Source organism: Pelecanus crispus, chromosome 21, assembly GCF_030463565.1.
Source record: "Pelecanus crispus isolate bPelCri1 chromosome 21, bPelCri1.pri, whole genome shotgun sequence".
In the NCBI taxonomy this organism is placed as follows: domain Eukaryota; kingdom Metazoa; phylum Chordata; class Aves; order Pelecaniformes; family Pelecanidae; genus Pelecanus; species Pelecanus crispus.
The window spans coordinates 620,542-632,359 of record NC_134663.1 but is presented as its reverse complement, the minus strand read 5'-3'; the positions used below and the strand labels follow the sequence as shown (position 1 = coordinate 632,359).

The 11,818-nt window shown below is 59.7% G+C and overlaps 1 protein-coding gene across 1 annotated transcript; it reads left to right on the top strand.

Moving 5' to 3' along the window:
- The first annotated feature begins 2,633 nt into the window (after positions 1-2,633).
- Positions 2,634-10,962, top strand: LOC104023850 (indoleamine 2,3-dioxygenase 2). Its single transcript, XM_075724174.1, has 10 exons — positions 2,634-2,732; positions 4,232-4,327; positions 5,555-5,674; positions 5,884-6,002; positions 6,432-6,446; positions 6,900-6,999; positions 7,204-7,321; positions 7,813-7,864; positions 9,722-9,870; positions 10,592-10,962. Exons 1-10 carry the CDS (start codon positions 2,634-2,636, stop codon positions 10,960-10,962), a joined length of 1,239 nt encoding a protein of 412 aa, XP_075580289.1.
- The last annotated feature ends 856 nt before the right edge of the window (positions 10,963-11,818 follow it).

Here is an 11,818-nt window from a genome sequence, read left to right as displayed (position 1 = left end):
ACTGGCAGCAGCACTGAGCAAGAGCCATTTTCTGTCCAGCACATCTGCCCTGGGGCCATGGCTTTGCTTGGTGCGTTCAGGGATGCGAGGGACGAGGGACGGAGGCAGGTCTCATACCATCATGCTGAAACTGCCTGGGGCAAAACGAATCTCCGCTCAGGAAGCAAAACACTCTCTAGGCTGAGGCTACAGGGAGAATGTTAGTCACCCAGACAGGCGATGCAGCCCTACACTTCAGAGCACGCTACACCAGGAGGCTCCCAGGGTCTGCTACCACCACACCGCTGTGCTCTGCCGGCTCCAGCCCTCGCAGACGCCTCCCCGTCCCCGTTCCCCGGTGTGAGGACCAGCCAGCAGCCCTGGAAGAGGGGCTGCCCGACACCCCCCGCTGCAACCGACTGCCCCGGTGCAGCACAGCACGGCTGCCTTAGCCTGCGGGCCAGGACATCGCTAACCTCGACCCCTGCCCCGGCGAGGGGGCACCCACGTTTCCTGCAGTGCTCTCAGACCTGCACCCCACAGAGATGCCCGTCTCGCTGTCCGTGCCCTGACTAATGCAGCCCTTCCCTTGCCATGCACCCGTGGCATCTCCAGCCCCGGCCCCCCCGGCACGGGCAGCTTTCTGCGTAGGCAGCACTCACGGTGCTGCTTTACCCCCAGGAACCCACTGTTTTGTCAGGCTCCGCTCAGAGCATCCTGCCAAGCCCCCCTTGGATGGGGGGGACCCACTGGGCCGCCCCAATGACCCTCAGCCGCGGGACCCTGCCCTGCCAGGCGCCGGGCTGGGGCGGCTCTTGGTGGCGCCGGGGGGCTCACGCCATCGCGGCCGACGCACAGGAAGAGTGCGGGGCGGATGCGCGGTCCCCGTCGTGGCTGCAGGCTCCTTCCCGCTGGCGTGGGGCTGGTGGGAGGGTGGGCTGGGGTGGCGGCAGCAGAGGAAGCCTGACTCATCAGAGCAGGCGCCGCGCCAGGAAGCCCCCTCCCTGTGCCGGGCAGACCCTCCCCGCTCTGGCTGTGGCCCACGTCCCCCGGACAGGCAAACCGTGGCGCACACCCTTGCACTTGGGTGGGCTCAGGGTGCCCTGCCCGGCTCACGGCACACCCCAGCAAACAACACCCCGCCAGCCTTTCCATGGGAAGGACCTGCACAGTTGTGCCCCACCTCGGGGCCCCCTGGTCCCAGCTGACCCCCAGGGAGAAACGCAGGGGAGCAGGCGCAGAGAGCAAACAGCACCGGCACCGCGTCGCTGCAGTGCTGTGCTTTCCCATGCTGCAATGGCAGCAGCACCCGCCGCAGGGAGGGGACCGATCTGCTGGGGGGACAAAGGCAGCCCCGCGCTGAAACAGGGGGAAACAGCCGCCTCCGCCACAAGGTCCCTCATTTGTCTCCAACCTGACAGCAGCATGAGCCTCGCCAGCATTAACCACCCAACGGGCAGGGAGTTTTGCTCCTGTGCATTGCAATTAGATGGGAAGCCTGCAGACCCTCATTGCAAAGAGGCCTCATTACCCTCCGTGCATCTCCGGCCGCTCTGCCTCCCCGGGGTGGGGGTGCGCAGCCGCAGGAGAGCACGGCTGGGGCTCCGGTGCGGGCGCACTACCAGCACACCATTCGCTACTGCCAAGTAAAACCGTCATTACAGTCTTGCACTTTGCTCGGCACTGGGAATTTAATGACAACATCAGCTCACGTTCAGTCATTAGGCAGTTTGCTGGAAATGCAGATAGACCCTTAAGTGACACAAAGCGCAGATTAGGGAGTTTCACTCCCCGCCATGCAGCTCTTGCTTCTGTGGCAGCTGCTTTGGCTGTGGCTCCCGTTAATTCATTTTGGCAGTGCCGGGCATATTGTTAGCGCATACATCAGCAGCACCTCATGCGAGCAGGGGGCTGAGGATACCGTTCGTGCCTGATGGAGTGCATATCGCTCCTGCGGGGATAAAGCTCCTCAGGCCCCTGGCAGCCGGGGGTCACACACAGCCTGGCAGGAGCTGCAGGCAGCTCCCAGAGCACCAACACACATCTGCCGGGGCCGTGCCTGGGACCTGCGGTGGCTGCAGGTCCGTGCTGCGGTGCGGGGGTCCATGCTGCGCTCATGCTGTGCAGGGCTCTGCAGCCTCCAGCGAGATGTGGAGGGTCCCCTGTTCTTGCGCGGTTCCTGCAGACCAAGCGCAGCGCACAGGACGTGAGCCTGGCATTGCCAGGATCCTGGGGAAACCCAGCTGCGGAGACAGAGTCCGTGCGCTGCCGCCAGCCTAAAGCACCCTGGGCCCCTTCGATGCAGCCGCCCATGGGAGCCTGGAGCATCCCTGCAGCTCCGAGGGGAGGTCCTGGGGGGAGACAGCTCACAGCCCCCACACGCAGCAAGGGAGCTTCCCTGAGCCTTCCCATAGGCGGGTGCCCAGGGGCATGGCGGTCAATGTTTGCTCCACGACATCGCCTTATCGGCAACCTTTAACCATGTTTGCTCGGACCCTCTGGCCATTGGGCAGCCAGGCCCTGGGTCCCCCGGGACAAGGTACGCTCCCATGGCTGGGGTGCACGGCGCTGGCTCAGCACATACCAGGAACAGGGCAGCCGGCACGTCTCCACCGAGCCAGAGCGCGTCCCAACCTTGCGGCCAGCGCCCAGTGATGGAGGTCTGCGATGGCACGGAGGAGACCCCGCTGCCTCTGGCGCTGAGCAGGTTTCAGCTCTCCGAGGAGTACGGCTTCCTTCTTCCCGATCCTCTGGTAGGAGATGGCTGTGCCACCGCGTCTGCGTGCTACGAGAGAGAGAGCGAGCAGAAAAATAGAGGGGTTGGTGAGCGGCTTTCTGGTTGGGTTTCAATTTAACGCTACTCTGTAAGTTTATAAAAAGCAATGAGGCAGGCATATGCTATTTTGGCTTAGTTTCGTAGGACAAACGACTCATATCATTAAAAACTATTAAACTGGCTGCAGTAAGCAGCACAGGGGAGAGAAGGAGCTTTGCATTCCACAGACTGGCCTTGGCTTTACAGGATTTCAGGGCATACGAGGAGAGCAGTCAGACTGCAGATCTCCTGTGCTGAAAGCGGTGCCATTTATCACTGGGCTCACTTCACAGCGGGAGCACTCAGGGACAGGCAGATACTTGTTTATCATCCATTAATTCACAATTACACAGGCTGGTATTACAAGAGAGGGAACCAGACACAAACCATTAGCGCGATGTGCAAGGCTGGATGGATGCTGGGAGCCCGGGCTGGTGGCATCTGCTCCCCTCCCTTCTCCACAGGCACAGCCCTGCCAGAGCCCCAGGAAAACCTTTGCAAAAGCGATGGAGCAGGACAGTGAAGGACCCCCAGTCCTCCCTGGCTGGGCTATGTCCGGCACAGCCCTCCCTGGGGCTGCCCAGCCCCAGCAGTGACACAGTCCTGCTCCAGCCCCCCTGTGCAGCCCCCGGCTGCCATCACTCCCCAATTCCCTTTTCTCCCCAGACTGCACGGCTCCTGCATTACAGGCAGAGTCGGGTCTGGAGCAGGAGAGTTTGGGTGTTGCCTCTCAGCCAGCCTCAACTCCAAAGAGTTTACCCAGGGCTGGGCTTATCTCCCGGCTCTCTGTTCCCTCCCGCTCCTGTCCCAGCACCCCTGTACCCCAGCACGGGGTTGCCCTCTCCACCCCGGGACAGACTGGCTCCATCCACCTTTGCAGCAACTCCCTGAGGGTCACGCCGGTCCCTAGAGCTGCACTGGTGCGGGACCACTTTGGCTGTCCCACTGCACCTGACCCGTGAGTGCGCTCCCGTCCGCTCCCCCCGCAAGCCCGGTGTCCAGGGGCTGCGACAGCCAGCCCGGCTCTCAACCGGCTCATCACCTCTAAGCCCTATGACTTCTTCCCAGGCTTGGTGCTGGCAGCACCACGTTTGCTGTGACCTGGCCCCCCTCAGCTGCCACCTGCCCATGCTGGGATGCTCTGGGTCCCGTTTCTCACAACCTCTCGCTATTTTGAGGACGACAGTGGTAGCATGTCCCCTGGCCCAGCACAGCCCGGAAGCCTCCTCTTCAGGGGAGGGGGCTGCACTCGCCCCTGAGCCTGTCCCTGCTTCCTGCAGGGCTCCACAGCCAGCTCTGCTGATCCCGGATTTAACCCCTGGACACACCTGCCTGAGTCCTGAGCTGCTCAGGAACCAGGGGCAGAGAAGAGACGCAGCCTTGCGACACCGTGTGCTGCCAGTCTCTGTGCATTTACAGCCCTCGCTCTCTACCCAGACAGAGCTGCCGGCGCCCTATGGTCCCTGGATGGAGATTGCCCGTGACCTGCCTCAGCTGATCGCGAGCCGTCGGCTCCGCTCACAAGTTCACCAGGTACCCGTGTTATCTCTCCTGCTTCTGGAGCACTCTCAGACCTTCATCTGACACAGCAGTGTCTGCTGAACACAGAGAAAAGCAAACCAACAGCAAAGCCGTGTCCTCAGGAAGGACTCGTGCAGACAGGACTAACGCCATGCAAAAGCAAAGCCCTAACGTTGGCACAGAAATAACTCCTACGGCAGAGCCTCGGTCGCGCCGGCCAGCCGAGGCAGCGAGGGCTGGAGCGCGGTGTGCGGTGGCAGAGGAAACCCTCTAGATGTCACGAGAGCCGCGGCTCATCCCAGCCGCGCTCCCCGCCAAGGAGCCCAGGCGCTCCGGGAGCTTCCCAGCCTGGCTGGACCCCGCCGGCACACGGGGATCGGCCGCTCTCTCGTGCATCCCAGCGCCTTTTTGAGTAAAATCCCACAGTTTACTGTCCATGCATCAGGAATAGTGTGGGCAGCAGGAGCAGGGAGGTGATTGTGCCCCTGTACTCGGCGCTGGGGAGGCTGCACCTGGAATGCTGTGTCCAGTTTTGGGCCCCTCAGCACAAGAAGGACATTGGGGTGCTGGAGCGTGGCCAGGGAAGGGCAACGGAGCTGGGGAAGGGTCTGGAGCACAGGGCTGGTGGGGAGCGGCTGAGGGAGCTGGGGGTGTTCAGCCTGGAGAAGAGGAGGCTGAGGGGAGACCTGATCGCTCTGCAGCTCCTGGCAGGAGGGGGCAGGGAGGGGGTGTTGGGCTCTTCTCCCATGTAGTTACTGATAGGATGAGAGGAAATGGGCTCAAGCTGCGCCAGGGGAGGTTTAGGTTGGATATTGGGAGAAATTTCTTCATGGAAAGGGTGGTCAAGCATTGGAACAGGCTGCCCAGAGAGGTGGGGGAGTCCCCATCCCTGGAAGAGTTCAAAAAACGGGCAGAGGTGGCACTTGGGGACATGGTTTAGTCTGGTCTACCCTTGATTGGTTTAGTGTGGGCTTGGTAGTGTAGGTTAATGGTTGGACTGGATGATCTTAAAGGTCTTTTCCAACCTAAACGATTCTATGATTCTATGCTCACAACCACCAACAGCAAATCAGCAGCAAATCCTGCAGGGGTGGGAGGGAACAGAGGCTTGCGGGGAGAGGGCAAGGGCAGGGAGAGGAACCAGGAGGGTCTCTCCCCAGCTGGGGGGGCAGCCCCCCACTGCGGGGGGCCCTCAGCACCGCCTGCGCTGCCCCTTGCTCCCAAGGGTCTCCCTGGCAGATGCCGCAGCTGAGCGCCCAGCACCTCGGAGGGCGCAAGGAGCTGCACTTGGCGCATCTGGTGCTCAGCTTCATCACGATGGGCTACCTCTGGCAGGATGGCGAGGAGGGCGCCGTGAAGGTAAAAGCAACGTGGAGCAGGTTCACCTGCTCCTGGGGCTCTGGGAGCTGATGCTGCTCCCCGGGGACTCTCATCCCATGGCAGCAAAGCCTCTTTCCTGAGGCGGCAGCAGGAGCATGACCCCTCCTGCCTGGCTGGGTGCCCGTAGATGGGCACCTTTCGCCAGCCTGACAGTGTCCCCGTCTTCTCCTGTGCTTTGTGTCCTTTAGGTCCTGCCCCGAAATCTCGCTGTCCCCTTCTGGGAGGTCTCACAGGCCCTCGGCCTCCCCCCCATCCTCAGCCACGCAGACTTTGTGTTGGCCAACTGGAGGAGGAAGAACCCCAACGGGTAAATGGGCAAATGCCGGCAGACTGAGCGCGGCTCCTCCCACGAGCCGGGCAACAGCGAAGAGCCTGAGCAAGTCCCATCCAGCACAACAGGGACGAAGGGTTCCCAAACCGCTCCTGTTCTGCCAAAAAACATTGAAAAACCATCGCTGGGGGCCTGTCTCACAGAGAAGATCTGGGGAAGGGTCTTGCCGGGCAGGGGGGAGCGGTGCGCTCTGGGGCTGCTGGTGCTGCATTTGCAGGCGCAGACAGGGGCGCCCAGTGGGGAACCAGGTCCCCCTGGGAGCATCCCCCGGGCACGGCGCTTCCCGCGGGCCAGCGAGCTCGCTTGTCTCCCACAGAGCACAGGCCGTTGCTGAACGATTTATAACGTCTCTCTTTCTCTCTCCTTTTCTTGTGCGTTTGTTGGCAATAACCGAAATACCTTCAGGCCTCTAGAAATTGAGTAAGTATTTAAGATGCTTATTTATTTTCTAACAGTATTAGTTGTGTTTGAATTGGCTTAGCGCCCCAACACTGCAGGGCTCTGCTTAGGTTGAACTTATCTCTTGATATACAAGCGCAACAAAAACAGCTCAGTCTTTGGCACACAAATGCCACTGCAACAACAGCAAAGTGCCGTGACCGCGGCTGAACCGTGGGCTGCTCTAGTCCACGCAGAGCCCGTGCCATGGGCCAGACTTTTAGCCCAACAAGTGCATGGGGAGGGTCGCGGACCCCTCAGAACCAGCGCAGCCCCTCTCCCCTTTTGCTCTGTGCCAGCTTGTCTCTGCCCGGGGTGCAGATAAGAGGCTCTGCAGCCGGGAGGTTTTTGCTCCAAGGGCTCAACGGGTCCTGGGGTGTGCAGGGAAATCCTGAGCCCTCCTAATCCCCGGACATTTGGCCATCGCCTCTGCAGGAACCTGGACACCATCATCTCGCTGCCTGGGGGACAGAGCCTGCGAGGCTTCATCCTCGTCACCCTCCTGGTTGAGAAGGCGGCTGTGCCCGGGATTAAGGTAGGGTACCGCCGTGCCCCGTAGCTCTTTACTCGCCTGGAAAGCGCCCGCAGGCACGCACCCACGAGGTGCACCCGTCCCCTGCACGCTTGCTCGCAGGCTGGGGAAGGGGCAGAGCTGGCCTGGGTGGTAGCGGGCATCCAGAGCTGCTGTACGCAGACATCCCAGCCTCCTCAACACTTTGTGCTCTCCCTCCTCTCGCAGGCAATCGTTCAGGCCATTCGTGCCATTCTGCAGCTCGATGAGGACACCCTGCACAAAGCCCTGCAGGAGCTGGCAGAGGCCATCGGGGACATGAGCCAGGCTTTGAAACGGATGCACGGTAACAGCAGCCTTCAGCTGGAGGGCAGCTCGTGTCCTTACATCACTGTGCACGCTTTTGCTCATTGAATGCGTTAGCGTAAATGTGCTCGGACGTGGCCCATAAAGCCTCTCCAGAGGGATGGAGCGGGAGGAGGCAGGAGTAATTCAGGGGAAGCTCAGTGCTCCCAGGATGATACATGGCGTTTGAGCACCCAAACGGGCCCAGGGTAAAAGTGTGGGATGGTTTCGGGCTGAGCAGCTCTGAGCACCGATGCTGCGCTGCGCACAGCGGTGCCTCAAGGAGCCCTGCCAGGGGAAGGCCACCGTGGGGAGCAGGCACCAGCACCATGCAACGTGCCGGCCCCTCCTGCCGGGTCCTTCCCGGAGCACGTTCGGGTCGCCTCGGCTGCGGCGGGGGGCACGGGGAGCACTGCCACACGGGAAATGCCGCTGCAGAGGGAACTAATTGCCTTTTCCCGCAATAACATCTGTGATCTGATTTCCTCCTAGATTATGTGGATCCAGCAGTATTTTATGCTGTGATCCGGATCTTTCTCTCCGGGTAAGTGTGGTGCCTTTCCCTCCAAAGCTATTGTGTCCGCAGCTCCCGGGGCGAGGGGGAGCAGGGAATGTGCTGGGAAGGAGCACGAACCACGGGGTCCCGCGGTGCAGGGAAGGAACCCGCGCTGCGTCCGGCAGCGGTGGCCCCGAGGGTGATGCAGCCCTGCTGCCCTCGAGGGAGAGAGCTCCCAGGCGCCCGATCCAGCCGTGCGGAGCCGGAGCCGCTGGGCAAGGACGGCGCAGAAGGGCTGGGGTCTGCCTCCCCCCCAGCTTCTCTCCATCCCGCGCTTCAGCTTAGCCCCCGCATGGTCTCTGTGCTGCAACAGCTTTAATTGTGCAGAAATGAATCATTCCTGCGCTTGGCCCGAACAGTTTTGACAGGAGGAGACTGATTTCTCTTTACTTCACACCCTGTACACACAAAGCTACAAAGCCAAGCAGGGGGTCTCTTCTCCCTGCGTGTTAAGGGAACATCTATAACGAGCCTCTTGCTGTTGCTCCATTACAATTCCATTAATTAAAAAACCCAATCCCCCCCCAGTACTGAAAAAAGTCAGCTGGGCAAGGCAGGAACACGGCCACGAGAGCCCAGTGCTGCAGGTTTGGCATCCCTCATCTTCCCTGCGGGGCTGCGAGCATCCCCAACAGCTCCGCTCCCCGGCTTCTCAGGGGGTTTCTATTTTTGTTTCTCTTCAGCATATCTCAGCATTCCTAAGTCAGAAGGCTCCATGCATCCTGATTATGTTTCTCTCATTTTTTATCCAAGCTGACCTTGTCTTGATGGTCATCAGCCTGGAAAAACATGCCTTTTAAATTCTCTTCTGCTTATAAGAACTTCCCACTAGTAAAGGTTACTATAAATACATCCCTGGGAGAGCTAAAAATATTACGGTATTTGATAATGAATCTATTTTCTCTGAATTTTGTGCAAAATCTGCTCCATCCCTCAAACAGCCTTAGCAGCCAGCACCAAAAGCTTCATGAAATGCTGCATTCTTCAGAAGGTCAAGAGATATTTTTGTGCCAGGCACATTATCTCTCTGAAATTATAACTCCTCTTTCCATTTGTGAGCGAGCATTTATCCATTTTTGCACAACAGGCTCATAAAGCCAGCTGACAGGGGCTGTGAGTTAATGGTGTACGGGGGGGGAGGCACCGACGCTGCCTGGTTCCTGGGCTTGCTGAGGACGAGCAGCTTTATGAGAGGGAGGAAATCACATTACAGGCTGCTTCTCTGCTGAAATAAATAAAGGCAAGCTGTCCTGCGCTGTCTTTAAAGACATCATCTCAAGAGTAACAAGAACAGACTAAAATCCAGAGTACAAACTCCAAGGGCTTGGAAGAGTGTTTGGGCAGCTCTCCTTCAGAGGCTACCGGGATTTCAAGGAATTAATGTCAGGTGCCACTGTTGCCCAGACAAGTGCCCCCTCCCCTCTTGCACACCCAAAGCAGCTCTGCACGTGCAAAAGCCACGCAGCACCTGCCCGAGCCAGGACCCGAGTCGGAGATGGAGGAGCAGCCACGGCACAGGGCAGCCTGTCCCAGGACACGCCATGGGGTGCTCACCAGTGCGCAGCAATCCCATAGAACGATCCCTAGCTCCTAGGCAAAGGATAATTAAGGATTTCTCCCTACATCCATGACCTTGTCGTGCGCCTCGACACAGCGTTTGATTTCCGACTTTATCTCACATTTGAGGACAGCTGACAAGGCTGAGCAAGGAGGAGGAGATCCATGGGCCAGGTCAGGAAGGTTTCGCTCAATCTTGCCAGCCCAGGGCCCCTTCTCGCAGCCCCCTGCCCCATTATCAGCCGCCCCATGGCCTTCCCTGCCTGACTGCCGTGTCTTCCCACTCAGCTGGAAAGATAACCCGGCCATGCCAGACGGGCTGATATACGAAGGTGTATCTGACGAGCCCATGGCGTACTCGGGAGGGAGCGCAGCACAGAGCACCGTCCTTCACGCTTTTGATGAGCTCCTGGGGATTCGCCATAGCGAGGAGAGCAGTAAGTCACACGCTTTTCCTTTTTCCGAAGTAAATAAGGGGCGGGGGAAGAACCGAGCCAGAGCTGTTCCCGTGGCCGTGCCCAGCTCTGCCAGTTGAGAAGACGCGCACCCATCTTGCCCTTGCAAAATGCTCACAGAGCGGGGACGAGGCTCTGCCCAGTTCGTTAGGGAGGAAGTCTATAAACGAGGCTCTGGCAGGCACTTCCTCGCCTCTGTAAATTCTCAGATGGACAGATTTTGCTTTTTGCGTGTCAACTTTTTATTGAGGTTATATATGGGTACAGAGATGAGAGAGCAGAGCACGCCAGCATCCTGCCAGTAATTTAGCACATCCATTCACATAGCTTCTCATTAGTCTGGCCCATAACAGAGTATATTTATCAGAAATTAGCAAAACCACTCTAATAGCAAAAAAAAAAATTCCCGAACAACCCGAAACCAAAAGGCTGAGAGCAAGGGCTAAACCCTGCCTTTTAGGGTTAAGACCAACCCTAACAGAGCATTGACCTAATATGGGTTTTCTTTCTCAATTAATTGGAGGCACTGAGACAGGACAGAGGAGGCTGGGAGGCTGGGCATGCTGTCGGGTACCATCCAGCGCGGTGGTCCCTGCAGACCGTGCCAGCACCAGAGCTCCAGGCTGGCTGCTCTTTGAGAGCATCCAGGCGCTTTAACCCATTCACCCGCAACTTATTTCTTCCTTTTACTGGTGTCTTGCAGCCGCCTTCCTGCACAGGATGAGGGACTACATGCCCCCGCCCCACAGAGCCTTTGTGGAGGAGATCCGCCGTGCCCCCTCCCTGAAGCAGCACGTGCTCTCCTCCGGGGATGCGCAGCTCTGCGCGGCTTTCAACCAGTGCATCTCTGCACTGGCGGACTTCAGGTCCTACCACATCACCATCGTCACCAAGTACATCGCTGTGGCAGCGGCCAAAGCCAAGGCCAGGCGGGGAGAGCTGGGCGACAGGGCTGGCCCCTCTGCAGGGAAACCTCCGTCCGCGCTGGAGGCCAAAGGGACTGGCGGGTCCCACATCTTCAGCTTCCTGAAGAGCGTCAGGGACACGACCAGGGAAGGGATGATAAGTGCCTGACTTGCCCTGAGGGTTTGCATGGCGCTGCTCAAAGCAGGTGCAGGAGGCCACACGGCTTGGGTGCACGTCTGCAGCGCAGAAGCCAAAATCTGACTGCAGTGACCCTCACCAAAAACCTCCTCTCAGCAGCCCCCTCCTCACGCACACATCTGTGATGCGGGGAACGCGTTCTGGGTTGTCGAGGGAGGAGAGCATTGCTGCTGATAACCCCTGCAAGGCAAGCAATGAGCGCAGCACCCTTCCAGGGCACTGGGATGGGCACTGCAACCTTCCACGGCACCGGGATGGGCACTGCACCCTTCCACGGCACTGGGATGGGCACTGCACCCTTCCAGGCGCTGGGAAGAGCCATGTCCACCCAAGCCCTGCTCGCTGCAGCCCACCAGGCTGGCTCCCCGTGGACCCGGGCTGCAGGCACATCTGGACAGGGCTGGGGCTGGACACGGCTGGGGCTGGACACGGCTGGGGATGGACACGACTGGGGATGGACAGGGATGGGGCTGGACACGACTGGGGATGGACAGGGGTGGGGATGGACAGGGCTGGGGATGGACACGACTGGGGATGGACACGGCTGGGAATGGACACGTCTGGGGATGGACAGGGCTGGGGATGGACAGGGGTGGGGATGGACACGGCTAGGAATGGACATGGCTGGGGATGGACACGGCTGGGGCTGGACAGGGGTGGGGATGGACATGGGTGGGGATGGACAGGGATGGGGATGGACAGGGATGGGGATGGACACGGCTGGGGATGGACACAGACAGGGATGGACACAGACAGGGCTGGGGATGGACACAGACAGGGATGGACACAGACAGGGCTGGGGATGGACAGGGGTGGGGATGGACAG